The sequence below is a fragment of the Aedes aegypti genome, chromosome 2 (genome assembly GCF_002204515.2).
Source record: "Aedes aegypti strain LVP_AGWG chromosome 2, AaegL5.0 Primary Assembly, whole genome shotgun sequence".
Taxonomy (NCBI): Eukaryota; Metazoa; Arthropoda; class Insecta; order Diptera; family Culicidae; genus Aedes; species Aedes aegypti.
In genome coordinates, this window is record NC_035108.1 from 445,237,858 (window position 1) to 445,259,621 (window position 21,764).

Here is a 21,764-nt window from a genome sequence, read left to right on the forward strand (position 1 = left end):
AAGATTGATCGTGCATTTGTGTTCGTGGCATTTGCTTTGAAATTTAGCAGAAGCACACATCTTGCATTCAATGCACAATTCAACAGTGTGGCAAACATGGTGTGAGAATATTTTGGTGGGACAACATTTTCTTAGATGTGTGTCTATTGGAAAGCAAAATCCCCGATAAGAGGACCGCAAAAATCAGTAAATAGGATAAGAGCGCGTTGTGAGGACCGCCACCTTCGACTAATAGTGAGTTGGGAGGACCGCTTGAAAATTGAGATGACCGCTGAGATCAGAAAAGAGGGTAAGTGCGCGTTGTGAGGACCGCCACCTTTCGCTTATATTATAGAGCGAGTTGGAAGGACCGCTTCTAAAGAGATTTGTAGAGAGTTGACAGGACCGCACAAATCGTACATAGGGTAAGAGTGCGTTGTGAAGGATGCCACCTTTGAATAAAAGCGAGTTGGGAGAACTTCTGACATCAGAAAACAAGGTGAGTGCGCGTTGTTGGGATCGCCAGCTTTCACTCATATTGTAAAGCGAGTTGAGAGGACCACTTTTGAAGAAATTTGTAGGGAGTTGAGAGGACCGAAGAAATAAGTAAATAGAGTTATAGCGCATTATGAGGACCTTTGAATAAAAGCGAGTTAGGAGGCCCGCTTGTAAATTGATGAATAGCGAGTTGTGAGGACCGCTGAGATCGGAGTGCGTGCTGTGAAAACAGCCACCTTTTATATATATTGTAATGTAATGTATATTGCAAAAATAGGGTACGCCTTTTGAGGACCACCTTATTTGATTAATATTGAAGTACACAGTGAGTTGAGAGGACCGCTTTAATAAATTGATGGCGAGTTAAGAGGACCGTTAACAGCGGACAATAGGGTTTAGAGCGCATTTTAAGAAGCACGACCTGAAACGAATAGTGGAATGCACAGCGAGTTGAGAGGACCGCTTGCGCATATTGTATTTTTGTCAAGGTCTAGAATGCGATCGCAGCTCAATTTGGAAGCTGAGAAAAAACTGCCCATAACAACTTACAAAAAACCTTTTTGATTGCTGACAGCACATGCAGTGAAGTAAATTCACAATGGAAATGTATGTTCCTTGTCAGAGTGGAGTCCTACAAATAGTAACTGATGAGAATGCAACCGTTTCAGTAAATCGGAACAACCTAAGTGTAATGTGGCGTAAAGATCATGTCTCGGTTGCATAGCATTTTTTTTGTAGTTTGTGATTGAGGATTTGGTGTATAAGAGATCGGTTGAGCTTTTTATTGACGTCCGTGAAAGTCTTCACAGTCGCCAGGCCATTGTTTTGACTTTGACGTTGGCTTCACATCAGAGGACTTTGCATCACCTAAAAAACGCGATTTCAGTTTGGTGCTGTGAAGTCAATAAATGGATTGGTAGCTGCGCGATGCATTTTGCGTTGTGGAAGGTAATATCTGATTTTTTGAAGGATTGAGTTTTGAGGGCAGATGACAGCTATGAAATTTGGTGGCCAAACTGCATTGATTATAGAAGAGATACAGAACGCAATGAACGGCTCATGGCTTGTGCTTGGTTGTGGGAGAATACAAAACTGGAGATCTTGGAAAGCTATTTTGTGTGTTGAGTAATATTGACATGCATTATAGGAATCGCCTATCATGACATGCGTTCGGACTTGCTTTTCGTTTTGCTGAAAGAACAGAGACAAAGTAAAGGGGGCCGCATATGAGAGTTTCTGTTGATATTGTACTGCCCATAACTGCATAACAGTCACATTCGACATTTTTGACAAATTGGAGTTAATACCTAGGAGAGTCATCAAATGATAAACACTTTCGATCAACTTATTGAAATCTGTGAGATTGTTCTAGAAAATTCGAAAAAAATACCAAGTTGTTTTGTCACATTGGTAATTATAACCGCATAACAGTCACACTGAGATTACAAATGAGCCTCGTAATGCAATAGCAACAAAATTTCTATCAGAATTATTTTCTGACTATTCACCTAGTATGTGATATCAGTTGTACAAAATATCAACCTCAAATAAGCACTTTTGAGCTCCTGGTAATTTTTAGAAATTTTAGTTTCCTCCCATACTGCCATAAAATGCACATTTAATGTTCCATTTACTCAATGCCTACTTTTGTCGGATGTTACAAATATGCAGTTATGGGCAGTGTAGTTGTGTTGTGCATTTTGGTGGTTTGTTTCGTCATTTTTGGCCACCTCAGATCTTGATCATATACCATTGTTGAGTTGTGTTGCGTTGAGGAGTGTTTACCGTATAGATGCAGGAATTGGTATTGGATATGACTTTGCTAACGATGTTTTCAGGATGTTTTATGACCCTTTTCCAGATCTCAACTAGGCAGTTCATAAGAAGTCTCTATGATAGTTCGGAACTTGAGCTTCGTAAAAGGGAATGTTTTTACGCTATAGTTCGCAGAGTAGAGAATCATTGCATTGTCGTGCTGCTATCAGAAGGCTTGTTAATTTCCGTAGAATGAAACGTGAATTATCGGTATTGATTCTTTGAGAGTAACATGCGGTTGCCGGAAGCAAGGTGAATGTGGACTGTACTGCTCATTAGGGTGCCAATGAAAATCGATTTTTCGAATTTCAAAAAATGGTAGTACTCAAAAGTTTTGTCTCCTCGAAAAAAGTTCCCATGCAAAATTTGAGCTCAATCGGACTTCATTAAGTGGACCCCGAAAGCGGTCAAAGTTTGCCTTTTTTGACCCATGAAAAATCTCCAAAGGGGGTACATGAAATTTCCGAAATCGATATTTTTTTTTGATGCCAGATGTCTTAGAAATGCATGAAACGTCGAGATCTGGTGTTATTTGGAAAAAAAAATTTTTGAAAAAGTCGACCTTTTGGGACTTAGTAAATTTTTGAGTTGGGGGAGTGAATTGAATTTGAAATGAACGATTTGAATTCAATTGCTGAGAAATTCAAGGCAATAGTATTGAAACATATCCAATATCATTGTTGGTCACTGAAAGCATATTATATGTGATATTTCATTAGGGTGGTTCATTTACTTTTCATTAGGGTGGTCCTTTTTGTTAAAACATAAAAAAATGGAATTTTAATTGAATATTGAAGACAATAGTATTGGAACATCTCTCACATTATCGTAAGCCATTTTCTACATTTATTATGTGGTATTTTATTAGGGTGGTTCACTTAATTTACATTAGGGTGGGCCTTTCTGTCGAAAAATCATAATTTGAATGGGATATTAAAAACAATAATATTTTATCACCTCTTTCACCATCGTAGGGCATTAACTTCATTAGATTCGTGATATTTTAATATGGTGGCTCACTTATTTTCCATTGGTGTTTGCCGAAAATTAAAAAAAATCAAGAAATTTTGAATTTGATCCTTTAAGTATTTTAACACCTCTTTTATAATCGTAGGCCATTGTCTTCATTTTTGTTTAGAGAGGCTTTAAATTCCTCTGAATTCATGCGCCTCGATCTAGTTCTTGATCTAGTTCGATTTGATATGCGACATCATCGTAGGACACTGTTAACATATTTCATTAGGGAGTTTTTCTCATTTTCCATTAGGGTGTATCATTTTTCGTACAGTTTGAAACCATGATTTCTCGCAAAAGTCTCGTCCACTTTCCTTAATTATGATGTCATTGTAAAAATTTCAACCTTAATATCTACAGACCGAAAGATTATGGTGTGGACTACTACATAATATTTGCGTAATGTTCGACGAAAAATGTAAAGGTAACTTAGTTAACAACAACAGAGTTTTCTAGAAAGCCTCTCATTGTTAGAAAGGTCCATTTGAAAAGTTTTGCGTGATTTTCATTCGGAATGCAAAACTTCACTAAGCTGAACCAGCTCGGAGTCCTCGTCTCATACAAAATCCGCTTGCTACTTCGTGATTTCAGATGCACTCATCTCAGAGATCAAGCATTGAGTCTCAGTGACCTTTCCAATTTAGTTTTGCAAATTCCGAAGGAAATTCCAGAGAAAATTCTGAAGGAAATACCGAAGGAAATTCCAAAGGAAATTCCAACGAAAATTCCAGAGGGAATTACGAAGGAAATTCCAGTGGAAATTCTGAAGAAAATTCCAGTGGAAATTCCGAAAGAATTTCCAGAGAAAATTCCGAAGGAAATTCCAGACGAAATTTCTCAGGAAATTCCAGAGGAAATTTCGTAGGAAATTCTAGAGGAAATACCGAAGGAAATTCTAGAGAAAATTCCGAAGGAAATTCTAGAGAAAATTCTAAAGGAAATTCCAGAGAAAATTCGGAAGGAAATTCCAGAGAAAATTCCGGAAGAAATTCCAGAGGAAATTCCAAAGGAAATTCCAGAGATAATTTCGAAGAAAATTCTAGGGGAAATACGGAACGAAATTCCAAAGGAAATTCCGAATGAAATTTCAGAGGAAATTCCGAAGAAAATTCCAGAGGAAATTCCGAAGGAAATTCCAGAGGATATTCCGAAGGAAATTCCAGAGAAAATTTCGAAGGAAATTCCAGAGAAAATTCCGAAATTTCGAATCAAATTTAGCATGAAGCTCCAAAAGAAATTCCGAAGGAAACTCCAGAAGAAATTCCAAAGCAAATTGCAAAGTAAATTTCTACGAAAATAACGTAGAAAATTCCAAATCAAATCCCGAAGGTAGCTCCAAAATAAAATTCCAAACAAAATTCCAAAGTAAATCCCGAAAGAAATTCCATTGCAAATTCAAAAAGAAATTCCATAAAAATAAATCCGAATGGATTTTTGAAGGATGTTCCGAAGCAAATTCCAAAGAAAACTCGGACGAAAATTGCGCAGAAAATACCAAATGAAATTCCGAAGCCAGCTCTAAAAGAAATTGCAAAGGAAATTCCATAAGAAATTTCAAAGGAACTTCCGAAGCAAATTCCAAAGGAAATTCCGAAAGCAATTCCAGAAGAAATTCCGAAAGAAATTCCAAAGGAAACGCCGAAGAAAATTTTGAAGAACTGAAGAAGCAAATTCCGAAAGTAATTCCAAAGAAATCCAAAATAACTTCCTGAAGCAACTTACTGAAAGAAATTCATGAAGAAATTCCAAAGGAAATTATGAAGTAAATGAGATATGAAGTTTTCAAGAATACCGTCAAACGGGGCTTCTTTTGACATTATTTCCACGTTCTTCAACTTTGAGGATTTGTAGCTCTAAGAATTATGGATGGATTTCGATAATTCTTGCATATATCTTAGTTGTATGTGTACGTAACAAATGTGCAAAATATGAAGCAAATCCATCAAGAAATAAAAAAATGCTTGAATAGCGAAAAAAATGTGTCCTTCAAGACAAAAATGGGGCTACTTTGGACACATTTAGAAAGCAATACGATTTGAAAATAAAATGATTATTTTCGCATAAATTTTGAACTGGTTCTATAGATTAACGTCTATTTTGACGTTGTTGAACGTTTTTCGTTGATAAACATAATTAAGAAAATTGTAAAGCGCGAAAAAATACACATACCTAAATAACACTTTTCAGCAAAATATGGTTTTGTAGTGTTTAATTTCTAGTATGAAATTTCAGTTTTACTTTCTTTTAAGTAAAAGTGTCAGCTACGACTGCTTGATTGTTTAAGTTGACACAATCGAATGATGCAATTACCAAGTACTGCGACGATTAATAAGGTCTGATTAATAATGATTAACATCTGTTAAAATTCTTAATGTTATATTAATGATATGTAGAAGGATCTCATCAATTCCTGTAACTAAAAGTAATTTTTATTTAAAGTGTAATGCATGAAGTACAAGAATAATGTTTCGCAAGATCGTAGGCAATTCAAATTTTACATTTGTAATTGTTTTGGTTCTCAATAGTTTAGATATGGCTTAATGGTAGTCTATTTATAGCAGATGAAGAATGAAATTGTTTTGTACTACGGGTTCATGTAAAAATGACCGAGAATTATTTTTTCAAGGAATATGGTTTGAGTTTACTACCAATACGTAATAATATATATATATATATATATATATATATATATATATATATATATATATATATATTTGATGACTATTAACTTTCCTGAATCCTTGGTTAATTTTTTAGTTGTTGTAAAATATAAAAACCAACGGTTTTACAATAAATTAAATTTAGTAAAATTAAGACCTTTGATCAATTTTTTTTGTAACACAACCATTTTTAACATAAAATTATCACAAATTTTTATGAAACATGACGATTCGATAGTTTTGTGACGCTCCCAATAACTTTCCTTGATATGTGAAAAATTCGAACAATGTTTACATAGCAAATGTTTTGTGCCTTGTGAATATTTGTTCGGAATTTTTAAATATATTTTCCTGTTTATCCTGTTATTGTTGATGTTGTTCCGAAAAATGTTCATGTCTGGTTGTAGAGCATGTTTTGGTCAATGAAAGTGCTGAAGACACAAAATAGGTCAGATTAATATTTATGCTGCAAATAAATCATAAACACGAATGTCCAAAGTAGCCCCCGGAATCAAAAGTAGCCCCGTTTGACGGTACATAGGAATTATAAAGGATACTCCTAAGATAATTCCGAAAAAACAATTCGAAGGAAATTCCAAAGTAAATTCCGAGAAAATTGAACGGAAATTCTGATGAAAATTACGTGAAACAGTCCAAAGGAAAATTCTGTAAAAAAACCATCCAATCAAAACTTCTAAATAAAATTCCGAATTCTCCATAGGAAATTCCAAAGGTTATTCCAATGGAAATTCCGAGGAAACTCTATAACAAATTTGGAAGTAAACTTCAAACGAAATTCCGAAAGAAATTTCAAAGAGAATTTTGAAGGAAGTTATAAAGAAATTCCAAAGGAAATTCTGAAGAAAATTTGATAAGTAGCCTTAAAGAAAACTGCAAAGGAATTTTAAAGGATACTCCTAAGGAAATTTCGACGGAAATTCCAAAGTTAATTCCGAAGGAAACTAGAAAAAAATCCAACGGAATTTCCGAAGCAAATTTCAGAGGAAATTCTGACGAAAGTTGCGTAGAAAATTCCAAAGGAAATTCCGAAAAAAAATCAAAGGAAATTCCGAAGAAAATTCCGTGGAAAATTCCAAAGGAAATTCCAAAAACTCCATAGGAAATTCCATAAAAAAATTCAAAGCAAATTCCGAATGAAATTCAAAAAGGAATTTCTAAGGAAATTTCGAAGAAAAAATCACAGCTCCAAAAAAAATTCCAAAGGAAACTTTGATGGAAACTTTCAAAATATAAGTGAAATCCCAAAAAAAAAAAAATTTATAAAAAAAACTGAAAAAAATTCTAAGAAATTCTGAGGCACATTCCAAAGGACATTCCGACGACAAATCTGAAAAATATCCAAAGCATATTCAAAAGGGAATTTCTAAGGAAATTCCAAAGAAAATTCCAAAGCAAATCCCGAAGCAAATTGCAATGAAAAAAGGAAGTTAAAAAGAAATTTTGTAGAAAATTTCTAAGGAATTTTCTATGGAATATCCAAAGCAAATTTGTAAGGAAATTTTCAAGAAAACTGTAGAAATTCCAGAGAAAATTGTAAAGGAAATTTCTAAGAATATTCCGCACTAAATTTATAAGGTCCAAAAGAAATCCCAAATGAAATTCTGAAGAAAGCTCCAAGGAAAATTTCGAAGGAAATTCCAAAGTAAATTCCAATGCTTCGAAAGAACACAGGAAATTCCGAAACAAACTCTAGAAGAAATTCGGAAGGAAACTCCAAAGCAAATTTCGAAGGAAACTCAAAAAGAAACTCCGAAGTAAATTTCGAAGAAAATTCCAAATATTATTTCGAATACAATTCTGAAGGAAGTTCCAAAGATAATTACACAGGAAATTCCGAAACAAACTCTAGAAGAAATTCGGAAGGAAACTCCAAAGCAAATTTCGAAGGAAACTCAAAAAGAAACTCCGAAGTAAATTTCGAAGAAAATTCCAATGAAAAGTTCAGAATGAAATTCCGAAGGACACTTCATATGAAATTTCGAAGGAAATACCACAGAAAATTCGAAAGGGCACTCCTGAAGATACCGAAGAAAATTCCACAGGATATTCTGAAGGAAATTCAGGATAAATTTTCTATTTTGAAAATTCCGTAAAAAAGTTCAAAGGAAATTTCGTAAAAAAGTCCAATAAAAAAGTTTAAAAGGAATTTCAAAGAAAATTCCGATTAAAATTCCGAAGGAAACTCCAAAGAAAATTCCGTTGAAAACTCCAACGAAAAAATCCATATGAAATTCCGACGAAATTTCTATAAGGAACTTTGTTACATCTTTGAAGAATAAACGAGAACTGATTGTTAAAACTGGAATTGCCTACGTTGTCACAACCGAATCGCGTGTACTATAGCAAGCAGAAGGCAACGTACTTTTGTTTCGGGAATGAAGGAGCCCAAGGCTGAGAATCTCTTTTGAAAATATAAACTAAACACTTTTGTAGTCCTTCATCGTCGCCCATCAAGCTATTGTCATAATTTGAATGCATCAAAAATTATTTCATTCCTTTTTTATCTGTATTTTCATTATGGCAGTTAGAGTTGTGCTTCACTGAATTCACTGATTATTGTTATTGGAACGTTTTATTTTAACTATTCAAAAGAAAACCTTAATGAAAATATCTTAACGAAGAGTTGCATGCCAATGAAGAATCATGATTCAAAACTATACAAAAAAAATTGATTTGTTAGATCTGTTGAGAATTTTTTTTAAATTTAGAAATTAAATGATCACCCTTATGCAAAACTGAGGACAATAGTCCAATGTAATATCACTTATTATATGTTAACAGTGGCCTACGATGACATAGGAGATGTTTAATAACTCTTGTATTTATAATTCCATTCAAATTCTCAAATTTTTTAAAGGACCACCGTAATGGAATATAAGTGAGCCTTCCCAATGAAATATCACGAATCTAATGAAGGAAATGGCCTACGATGATGAAAGAGGTGATAAAATATTATTGATTTTTCGACAGAAAGGCCCACCCTAATGGAAATCAAGTGAACCACCCTAATAAAATATTAAATGTAGAAAATGGCTTACGATAATGTGAGAGATGTTCCAATACTATTGTCTTCAATATTCAATTAAATTCTATTTTTTTTATTTTTTAACAAAAAGGACCACCCTAATGGAAAGTTAATGAACCACCCTATTGAAATATCACATATAATATGCTTTCAGTGGCCAACAATGATATAGGATATGTTTCAATACTATTGCCTTGAATTTCCCAGCAATTGAATTCAAATCGTTCATTTCAAATTCAATTCACTCCCCCAACTCAAAAATTTACTAAGTCCCAAAAGGTCGACTTTTCAAAAAAAAAAAATTTCCAAATAACACCAGATCTCGACGTTTCATGCATTTCTAAGACATCTCGCATCAAAAAAAAAATCGATTTCGGAAATTTCATGTACCCCCTTTGGAGATTTTTCATTTTTCAAAAAAGGCAAACTTTGACCGCTTTGGGGGTCCACTTAATGAAGTCCGATTGAGCTCAAATTTTGCATGGGGACTTTTTTCGAGGAGACAAAACTTTTGAGCACTACAATTTTTTTAAATTCGATGGCAAAAATTTTCCCATACATTCCATTGGCACCCTACTGCTCATGTACTGCGATGATGCTTTATGGAGGACTGTCGTACTCCTCGGGAATACTTTTTGCAGAGTAAGCGCTGAGAGTTTGATTTGAAATAGGGTACCTATTCGGTACGCATCGGTGAGGCAGTAGGTTTGGTTATTTATTTTTGTTTCTTCTTTTTTTCAAAATGCGTTATTTCATAGTCTATTTTTTTTTCTCCGGAGAGGAAGGGGAATGTGTGGAGCGAGATGACAACAGTGTGTTTGTGTCGTCTTGGCCCGATCGTTGCTCACCGATCAATCAGTCATAGTGGAGTGGATTACAAAGGAAAACGTGTGTTCCCTTCCGAAGTGGTTGTATGCGTGATGGGTGATTTCCCAGTTAAAGTTTGATGTTACACAAAATTCACATCGAGAAAGGGAGATATCGAGATATGGAGAGTGAAAATGTATGCAGAATGAACGGACCGAAAAAATCATTGCGTAAAGTGTGGATAGACTCGTCGCAAGCAATTTGCACATCATAACCTATCGTTTATTCAGTGCAAACATTTACCCCCCATATTGGGGCAAAAATTCTTGAAATAAAAATGAAACATGAAAAAATCTAGTTATATTATTGTAAAAGGTAATATTTTAAGGAATAACTTGCCCTGCAAGCTGGAACGGAAATAGTTTCTATTCGTTTGATATCTTCTGCGGAATTTTAGGTACGAACCTTAGCCCCGCATTACTCTAATGCCTAGAGAACTTTGTATAGGCAGAAGCACTGGTTTTGGCCAGCATGAAAGAAAATATTTTTTTAATCTATGGGATGTGCCATATGTGCTAAAAATGCGTCAAATGTAAGTTTTCAATCTAGACCATGTATGAAAAATATCGAAACTGAACAGAAACCTTTTTACGCCTTGAAAATTGCATTGGTTAATTGGCCACCAGAACAAGTTTGAGCTAAATTTTGATCTTCGGTTCCTAAATTGGCCAATCACATTGCTTTTTTTAAGAACCCTGTCCAAATTAGGTGTATGGCAGTTCGATTTTTAAGGACAATGAGTTATTTCCAATATATTTTGAACTAATTCGAACGATAAAATTATTATAACTGTATAATGTGAATGCGGTTTACTCTACTTGAAATGATTTATGCTGATTTGTTTTTTAAACATGGTTCAATCTACTATGGCTACAATTTGCGCTATGGCCAAAACCGGTGCTTCCACCTTATAGGAATTTTTGGACGTGAGTGAAATTTTAAGACGAATATTTTAAGTAATCATGAGGAGTTTCCTCTATTAACCTTTGATAGAAATTCTACAAGGATTCTCGTAATTCAACTACATTCAACTTTCCAAAACAAGATATTTTAGGGAACATCGAGTTACAGAACATAAAACCAATGCAACTGTCATTCAAGTGACCATCGAGGTAGCTATGAAAACCAGACCATCATAGCAAACCGGCCCCCTTCCCTTTTTACGGCAATGGTTTTAAGCGAACTGCGTTGTGATATTTCTATAGAAATATGTAACAATTCTGGGAAGAATTTTCAAATGAACTCATGGTGGAATCGCTGTAAGACTCTGTATATGAATTCTAAGTTGTAACTGAAACAATTTCAGGAAGAATCTCTGTAGCAATTATTGAAACAAAAAAAAGAACAAGAATTCTGAAAGAAATTCTGAGACAATTTGTTGCGGTACCCTGGAGAGATTCCTTGGAAACATGAGTAGCATTGAAGCATGGTTTTATCAGATTCATTGTAAGTTCCCTTGTGATTTTTTGATAAAGACCTAGATCTTTATATGAAGATGAATATATATGAAGATGACGCCTTTATATGAAAGTGAATGGCGGGGATAGATATTTGGATAATTCATGTGTGAGATTCCTTTGGTAACAGTTATTTATCTAGATTTTGTTCATAGGTCCTCTTTCGGCTACGCTGTTGTATAATTCTTAAGTCTCACGACTCACATACGAGACATAACGGCTTGCTGTAAAAATCAAATTTTGTTCCACGTCCACACCACTTACCTCAAAATACGAAACCACTCGCAGAGCCACCGTCGCGACGTACAACGAGTTGGTCACGAAGTCTATCACATTCCACATATCGTTCACGTACTCCTGCAGCCCGACGTCCCACAGCTGCTTCACTTCGCTCCATATCAGTCCTTGTTTTAGTGTTCCGGTAGATGATGATGGTAGAAGAAGAGCAGTTTTTTTTTCGGATTATCAAAAAATAAATGGAAAAGAAAGCATTGGCAAAGTTATTCTACGGAAGTGACGAGAAAGTTAAATTTGTTCGGATTAGTATGTGGCCAATGTATGGCTTGTCGTCCGAGCGGATAAAGAACGAGACTGGAGCGGAACACAAGTTTTAATTAGATTTCCACATTTTTAATTCGGGTTTCCGGTTTGGATTTTTGTGAGCAGTAGATCAACCGAACTGGTTCCCAATTGAGTCATGGATGGATAGAGCATGGTTCTCCGCTTCAGCAAATTGAATCTAGTCACTTTTTTTTTCTTCCCTTGACCAGCTCGCCGTAATGGGAAATGCACAATGGCTTGAATCTTCTATTTAGTAGGAAAAACTCTTTTTCTCTGTTCTTGTTGAAAATGGACGTATATGTGCAATGTGCAATGCAATGACGAGAGTTTTGCATCTTCATACAAAAAAATTGATTATAGGATATAATAAGATATTATAAGGACCTATTATTTCGATGTAAATTTTGAATCAACCATCTTCATTTCAGGTAATTTGTGGTTGCACTCTTTAGCAAACTTTTACGAAATGTTTATGAAACACTTTGCTAAACGCTTCAATTCAATTGAAATACTGGCAATTATTTAAAGTTGAATTTTGGAAGCATTGAGAGAAATTTTCCATTTTTGCAAGTTTGAAGATAAAACATCCAAACTTTTTTTGCAATCTACTACAGATGACACCTTTGGTGGAGAGGCCTGTGTCATCCGCAAACAAGGATTTTTGACATCCCTAAGGTAACTCAGGTAAGTCAGATGTGAAAATATTGTATAATAATGGTTCCAAACTGCTCTTACAGGAAGTCTTTCAGACCTGGAGTTCTGATAATTAACCTGAAGTGTACGATTTGACAGATAACTTTGAACTATTTCAACAATGTAGGTTGGAAAATTAAAGTTTTTCAATTTTACGATCTAGCTTTTATGTCAAACACTGTCAAATACTTTTTCTATGTCTAGACGAGCAAGACCAGAAGAATAGCCTTCAGATTTGCTGGAACGGGTCAAATTTGTTACACGTAAAAGGTGATGAGTGGTCGAATGTCCATGTCGGAATCCGAACTGTTCATTGGTAAAAAATGAATTTTCGTCGATGTGGACTGTCAGTCTGTTCAAAATGACCTTTTTCAAAAAGTTTATGGCAGAGAAAAACAAGCTGATTGGACGATGGCTAGAAGCTTCTGCAGAATAAAAGTTGGCTGAAGTACACTCTTGAACAAACAAGTTTGATTTGAAAGTCAATTTTGAATAAGTACCATCCGATTCAGCATTTTTCTAAGAATATGCGAAACGCAATTTTGAATAACTCATTAAACATCTATAATCAACTAAAACAGGTACATTTTCTCCGATAATTTTTCGATTCGGACCATTTTGCAATGGAATGAACCATCTAACTCGCACCAGCATGGCCAACTGTGTGTGACAAACCGACCAGGCCTGCTGTGTCCTTACTTACCGCTAACCCAGGCCAGAATCAGCCACTCAACGAGCGTGGGGCTGGCTCCCCGTTTTGTAGGCACTTCGTCATGGCTACTCATCTCGGCTCCCCAAACGCCCCCAATCACCGTTTCAATGCGCTGCGAAGCCAACATCAGTAGAACTGGGGAGGGAGAGAGAGAAAACAGGAATAAAAGGCCCATCAGTCACCTGTAACTCTATTAAAAGTCGCCGGCAGTTCCGTGGGGACTAGGGTGTCCCAGTATTTTACAAATAGTAGTTTAAGATGTTACAACCAGTTTTAGGGAAAAAAAGTTTAGAGGTTGCCTCGTTGAGATTTTTGAGATAAAGTTCGATTTTAGTGAATGAAACGATATATTATTACTAGGGTTTTGTTCTACTTCGTCGTAAGCGCTATTATTCGTCGTATCAAACTTTAAATGTTCCACTACGGCGGATATTCAAACTAACCTGCAACACAGATTCATTATCCAAGTGTAATTTTGTGAAAGCTTTTATGGTTCGTACAATTGTACACCAAAAATGCAATAAAACTACTGTATTTCGGTAAATAACTTCAGTTCAATTATCCACTTTGTACTTTTTCACCGAAATTGCATGGACGAACAAGATTTGAGAGAAATGCTTAGCGATCGACTGAGCCACACCACTTTCCAACACAAGTTTCTTCCCGCCCCCGTGGGTGACTTACTTCGCCGGGCACTAATTTTAACTATGGAAAACCTTTGTATTTCTTCACTGAAGGATTTCATTCCAATAACACGTCGTAAAACTTCAATGAATCACCAAATTTTACGAAATTTGCTCAACCGCAGCTTTTAATTGAGAATGTAAACAAAGTTCAAACCGTCGTACTGAGAAAAAAAAGCTTGTGCGCATCAATGTGTGCGCGACGCTCGACGTAAAAATACGGTTCCTTTGATTGTGTTGTTTTTGCTGTACAGGGTGTCCGCAAAATATCCGAACAGCAAAATATTGGGAAGATGATCTCCCATTGAAAACAATGAAAAATCAATGTCCATGAACCTTTTATAATACATCTATATGTTGACACAAAATACAACTTCAAACAATTTCGAAATGATTGCTTGTTACTAAGATAGGCAAATTCAAATTTTTCGGAGATGTTTTTCCTGAGGGCCGCTAGTCATACTGGAGATGTGTTATCCCTAAAATCTAAAAGAGATGAATCTAAATGTCCTATTATTATTTGAAGTTACCTGCAGTTTAGTGGCTTCAAGTTTGACTGGAAATAGAAAATTATACGGTCCAAATCCAGTGAGTTCTATGGACATTTTTCTTCCGTCATAAAGCTCGAAAAACAGCACCTTGTAAGACACTTTAATACATTTGACTTAATTTTTCAAATATTTGAAATCGGAAATGTGTCAAACTTACTTCATAAGAATATAATAAGCCAATGTTTACAACCATGCAAGAATATTGAATATATTATGCTTGATTGTATAGAGCCATGTCTTCAAAGTTTGTACGGATAATTTGCGGACACCCTGTACTGTGAGCAAATGCCATAATTGTACGGTCAAAAGGAATTGTGTTTATATATTTGGGCTGAATTTTGATGACGAACAATTAATTTTAAAGGAAATAAGTATATTGCATCATGCTGAAGGAATGGAGGGAGATGCCCATAGATATATATTCTAGTACAACATTTTATTATAGTGTTGATGTATTGTGTTTTAGCCACTCAATACATCAAAGTGAGCCGTAAGTTGTGAGACGAATCTGGAAACTGATTGCGACGGAGTTGAAAACGATACGACGGATTGAAAATACGGTAAGATGCATTTTCTTTGCATTATTTCCAAAAAGAGATCAAGATTTATCAAAATGTTATTGTACAATGCTAAAGCCGTTTTGAGAAAGAACTGTTTGGCATCGGTTTGTATCAGAATCATTCACTGCAATACTGAGAAAATTACAGTTCTCACTGATCAATGCTTAATACGATGCATACTAGCACATCATCCTATTTTGATTCGTTGAATATCGAGATTTTCGGCCATAGGCCGATTCATTTCGTGGAAAAAATTAAGTCAATGAAAACCAGATTTAGTACTATACCTTTCAGGGGTCTATTTTGTAAAACGAAATATGATCCGATTTTACGCATATGTTCCCACAAACCCATTATTTTTAGCATTCAATTGTTAAGGCTCCATTTATAATATATTAGATAGATTTAACCAATTCAGATGGTGTTTTGATTAATGAATCCTATTTTAATCCTTTTTTTTTGGATAATAAACTTTCAATGTTGTTAACACAAAACAATATCACATCACTTTAAATCAAACAAGATAATGTAAATTTTTCACAGCATTTTGCTTAAAATAAAATAATTTCATACCAGAACATGTTTCGCGTTTGATATCTGCAGTGATCAGTTTCTCATCAAACGTTTACTTTTTGGATCCAGTACACTAAGTTTAATCAATTTTGGTAACATTTCACGATGCAGTATGATAAAGGACGCTGAGTATTTTATACAAAATCAACAATAGCACTTGAAAAAAAATGCCCGGCCAAGTTATTGGTAAAAGAGAATATCGATGGAGATAAATAGATCTTACGTCCTTATGATAATGAACGTGAGATATTACTATATTATAGGAGTCATCTATTTCACTTCATAGTAAACATGCATCATGACAAATGCTTTATGCGAAACGTTCTAATAAAAAATATGTTGTTGCTTGCACTATTTCCATTGTTAGGAACACTATTGAAATAATTACATGCCTGATATGCAGCATAGAGGTTGTCCATAAACAACGTAGTCTTATATGGGAAAAGAAGCGGTTGGTAGAGGTGTTTTGCCAAAGATCACGGTCTAGGTAATACCGAAAATGCCATTCTACGTATTTGTTTCGTTTCTTCTAATGAGATCCATATTTTATCGCCATTCGAAGTCTGAACAGTAACTTTACAATATTTTCTAGCTACCATCATGAAAACATTTCCCAAATTTGAGTTTTTTTATGGTTTTAGATCGTGTAGAAAAGTTGATTGAAAAATGGGGATTAAATCCTTAATATTTAGGCAAAACAGAAAAAAAAGGTTAAATTTCACCGGAAAATAATCAAAAATCTATGATTTTATTCCAAGGGTTGTAGCGGCAACTCTTGGATAAATATATTTTAACATCATTTGGCAAAGAATACAAATTGAAGCGTTCTATGAATGATTTAATGCCACGATAATTTTACCCCATGTTCCCTTACACATATTTTGAAACTTTTGTGTGGCCAAAGACCACGAGGGGGATGAGGGATTTGTAAATTCGAAAAAAAAAAAAATACTACAGTGGGATTCCGTTTTTGGCATGCTATTCTGAACTGTTCCTAATTGTTGAGCTGTAACATGTATTGCTAATGTAAAAAACAATAGAGTAATGTAGAACAGGAGGAGTAGCAAGTATCATATACATCGTATTCCCTTAACTTTTTATGGAATTTCACAAAACCAAATCTTTCTGCATGTTATCCATGATTTTGGTGATAGTTAGGGAAATGGATAAAACACCAGCTTCATATTTGGGCTACTGTCCTATGCAGCATCATTTACTATAATTTCGCATAACACATGAATAAAACCAAAAAATATTGGAAATTTTATGTGACGAAAATAGCGACAAAACCAGAAGCCAGTGAGACAAAATGTATCCGTTATTCAATACTCAGCCCTGAGCTTTACATTAAACACTTTCAATGAAGAATGCTTGTATTTTGCGTAATCCCAAAAACTATACAATTTTTTTAATAAAAGGTGGTAGTTGAAGAGTGGTAGACAATGAATCACTTTATTTTATTATCTGCCTTGGGTTCAGAAACATACAAGGTTGCTATCGATAAGGGGCCTACCGAACAAATGCCAAATATTTTTTTTTGTAGAACACATCACTGTATTGATCATTGTTTGCCAGTGTTCTCAATGAATAACCTATTTTCTTATACTTCATTTGTCATCAACTGATTTTTTTCAAAGTAAAATCAGTGTTTTTCGCAAAGATCTTCAATGATTGCTACTGAATTTCATTTGGTATTCTATCTGCTTTAGTGAAATAGAGCTACATCACCCTTTAGTAGAGATTTTGCATGACGTTTATGTTATAGGGATATGATTGAAAATTCTTTACTATTTTATAACTTTATTTTTATTTTTATTGGTGCAGAACCATTTGGGCACTTCCATGATTCACTTTGGCATGGGGGGTTTTTCTCAGCCGAATCGTATGAAACTTTGCAATCAGAAGCACATTGTGGCCAAATATAAGCACTAAAGCTTTCAAAAAACCTCACTGCCGAAGTGAATCAAAAGTGCCAAGAATAGGATCTGGCTCCCTATTACTTTGTCAAACAAATTCAGACTTAGATATTTCTATGAAAAAACCCTTTTTCTCAACGCTCAGTTCTCATTTGCTGTAAGTAAACACGTTCTTGATGAAATGTATTACATTTTGTATCCTTACACTTATACACCATACACTTATACGAGGGAATATACGCCATTGAGCCCTATTAAAATATGTTCTTTGTCTTGTTCACTCCATGTGGAGAGTCGACCGTATCATAAAATGCCATATATTGATGGTTTTGTTCGCGCGATCAGACATATTTTGATAAATTCAAAGTTAATGTGTAACTTTCAGGCCAATATCATATTTTTTTGTAAGAAAATATATTCAGTGTTACGGTTATAGGGTTTGCCTGGACTAGAAAGAGTATATTTCTTCTTCTTTCTGACGTTACGTCCCAACTGGGACAAAGCTTGCTTCTCGGAATAGTGTTCTTATGAGCACTTCCACAGTTATTAACTGAGAGCTTTCTTTGCCAATTGACCAGTTTTTGCATGTGTATATCGTGTGGCAGGTACGATGATACTCTATGCCCTGGGAATCGAGAAAATTTCCTGTACGAAAAGATCATCATCCAGCGGGATTCGAACCCACGACCCTCAGCATTGTCACGCTGAATAGCTGCGCGTTTACCACTACGGCTATCTTTTTTTAAACCATTGCAGAGACTTTTCTAAACATTTCCCACGCAAAAACACGTCGCAGCCCTTGAACAATGCAAAAGTGAAAAAAAATTGTTAATCTGTTGACTCGTTCTCAAGCCCACTCGTGACATACAAATATCATTCAATTTTTTTTATATAGATAGATAGAAGATAGATAATGAGTATTCCTAACATTTTTCGGGATTTATTTCATTTATTCTTCAATCACTACTAAATTCATAAAATAGTTTGAGACGATAACTAATGCAATTTACCTATTTTCTTGCCTTCTTAGTACTGTGTGAGACGAATCCCATCCAGAATGAGTCGAAAAAAAATAAAAATCCTGCTCGATAGTCTTCGATATGGAATAAATTTTGCTTATGTTTTTGGTTTGGTAGAATAAGTGTTTTCCATAGAAAAATTGATCACTCAAGAATAACTTTTGAAAATGGCCTATGAAATTTCGCATGCCACCTATTTGAAAAATTCTAACTCCGATACTGTTGATTTTAGAGAAAAAAATTCTATGAAGGAGTTGTAGTGAACCGCTTAGACTATAAGTAAAAAATATATGCATATTATATACTGAAAAAATGTTCTACCGTCAAGCTACCATTCACCGTGCATTTAAGAAAAATCTTCACTTCAAAAATTATTATAACTTTTACAAACAATTTAAAGCGAACAAGTATACCACTACGAAGCGTGCAATTATGCCAATATTCAGGGAAAACTCTAAAACTAGCGGTGCATAACAAAAAATTGCTTAACCTTAGTAAGATACTGGGGTCATAATGACCCAAAATCGAATTTCAACCTGCAATATCTCTGTTGTTATCAAACGGATCTTTCTGAAATTCCCTGACTTTTAATATTTTGTGGAAACGAAGCGCAAGACCAAAAAAAATTTTTCTTAAGGTGATTCTAAGATGGCGCCACAAAAAAACAACTTAATAAGATACTGGGGTCATTATGACCCAGAAATGTATACCCCTATAAATCAGCGAAATATCAACCGAATAATGAAATTTATGCCGCATTCGAAAGATATACTCCTCAAGATTCTGATCACTACCTGGAATACCGGTTCCGGATCCAGTGGCCACCGGGAATCGGCTACGAAGGGGACCATGTTGGCCACGTGGAATTTCAGTACACTCAGTCCAGAAATCTGCAGTCATCACCAAATTGTATGAGATTCAGGCCATATAGGAATGTACTGTCTTCAGCAAACTTGTTTCGGGGACCAAGAACTTCCACATGGCATACAATTTAGTTCAGAACTCGACCGCGACGTGGCGCTAGCGTCGATATGAACTTCCGGTAGGGGCTAATTATGCGATAACTCGAGATCGCGAGCACATAGAAGGATGCTGTCTTCGGCAAAGTTGCTCAGGAGGATAAGGACTTTCACATGAGATACAATTTAGTTCAGAACTCGACCACCGCGTGGCGCTAGTGTCGATATGAACTTTCGGTAGAGGCCAATTATGCGATAACTCGAGATCGCGAGCACATAGAAGGATGCTGTTTCGGCAAAGTTGCTCAGGAGGATAAGGACTTCCACATGAGATACAATTTAGTTCAGAACTCGACCGCGACGTGGCGCTAGCGTCGATATGAACTTCCGGTAGGGGCTAATTATGCGATAACTCGAGATCGCGAGCACATAGAAGGATGCTGTCTTGGGCAAAGTTGCTCAGGAGGATAAGGACTTTCACATGAGATACAATTTAGTTCAGAACTCGACCACCGCGTGGCGCTAGTGTCGATATGAACTTCCGGTAGAGGCCAATTATGCGATAACTCGAGATCGCGAGCACATAGAAGGATGCTGTCTTGGGCAAAGTTGCTCAGGAGGATAAGGACTTTCACATGAGATACAATTTAGTTCAGAACTCGACCACCGCGTGGCGCTAGCGTCGATATGAACTTCCGGTATTGGCTAATTATGCGATAACTCGAGATCGCGAGCACATAGAAGGATGCTGTCTTCGGCAAAGTTGCTCAGGAGGATAAGCACTAGACTGATGCAAATTTTGAAGTTTTTGCTCCCCTATGCTTAAACGATGTCAATTATGATGAAAACGATCCTCCCAAAATTTGAAGTGATTCGGAAGTGTGGTCTTCGGCAAAGTTGTAGCTAGGAAGTTTTCACATGAGATGAGTGTGTTCACTTTTCCATAAAATAATATGACGAAGAGATAGAGGGCTGAACACAAAAGATTGGCGTTTTCCATAGTAATCTCCATATAAACTTCAAATGGCGTGTGCACAGTCAAATTTCATCTGAATCACTTCAAACTTTGGGAGGATGCTATTTACCATGATTAAAATCGTTTAAGCATAGGGGAGCTAAAATTTCAAAATTTGCATCACTCTAATAAGCACTTCCTCATGAGATACAATTTAGTTCAGAACTCGACCAGCGCGTGGCGCTAGCGTCGATATGAACTTCCGGTAGAGGCTAATTATGCGATAACTCGAGATTGCGAACACATAGAAGGATGCTGTCTTGGGCAAAGTTGCTCAGGAGGATAAGCACTTCCTCATGAGTTACAATTTAGTTCAGAACTCGACCGCTGCGTGGCGCTAGCGTCGATATGGACTTTCGGTAAGGGCTAATTATGCGATAACACGAGATTGCGAGCACATAGAAGGATGCTGTCTTCGGCAAAGTTGCTCAGGAGGATAAGCACGTCCACATGGGATACAATTTAGTTCAGAATTCAACCATCGCGTGGCGCTAGCGTCGATACGAACATCCGGTGGAGGCTAATTATGCGATAACTCGAGATTGCGAACACATAGAAGGATGCTGTCTTCGGCAAAGTTGCTCAGGAGGATAAGAACTTCCACATGAGATACAATTTAGCTTTGAACTCGACCGCTGCGTGGCGTTAGCGTCGATATGAACTTCCGGTAGGGGCTTATTATGCGATAACTCGAGATTGCGAGCACATAGAAGGATGCTGTCTTCGGCAAAGTTGCTCAGGAGGATAAGCACGTCCACATGGGATACAATTTAGTTCAGAATTCGACCATCGCGTGGCGCTAGCGTCGATACGAACATCCGGTGGAGGCTAATTATGCGATAACTCGAGATTGCGAACACATAGAACGATTTTGTCTTCGGCAAAGTTGCTCAGGAGGATAAGCACTTCCTCATGAGATACAATTTAGTTCAGAACTCGACCACCGCGTGGCACTAGCGTCGATATGAACTTTCGGTAAGGGCTAATTATGCGATAACACGAGATTGAGAGCACATAGAAGGATGCTGTCTTGGACAAAGTTGCTCAGGAGGATAAAGACTTCCACATGAGATACAATTTAGTTCAGAGCTCGACCGTTGCGTGGCGTTGGCGTTGCTATGAACTTTCGGTAGGGGCTAATTATGCGATAACTCGAGATTGCGAGCACATAGAAGGATGCTGTCTT

The 21,764-nt window shown here is 36.0% G+C and overlaps 1 protein-coding gene across 9 annotated transcripts in view; it reads right to left on the minus strand.

Moving 5' to 3' along the window:
- LOC5565862 (transient receptor potential-gamma protein) overlaps positions 1–21,764 on the minus strand; it is a 535,758-nt gene that overhangs the window by 65,181 nt on the left and 448,813 nt on the right. For all 9 annotated transcript variants that reach the window (XM_021847945.1, XM_021847940.1, XM_021847939.1 and 6 more), the window contains 2 exons: positions 13,294–13,437; positions 11,601–11,740 (listed from right to left, as the gene is read on the minus strand). In XM_021847945.1, coding sequence (XP_021703637.1) covers positions 11,601–11,740; positions 13,294–13,437 — 284 coding nt within the window. The remainder of the gene's footprint in view (positions 1–11,600; positions 11,741–13,293; positions 13,438–21,764) is intronic.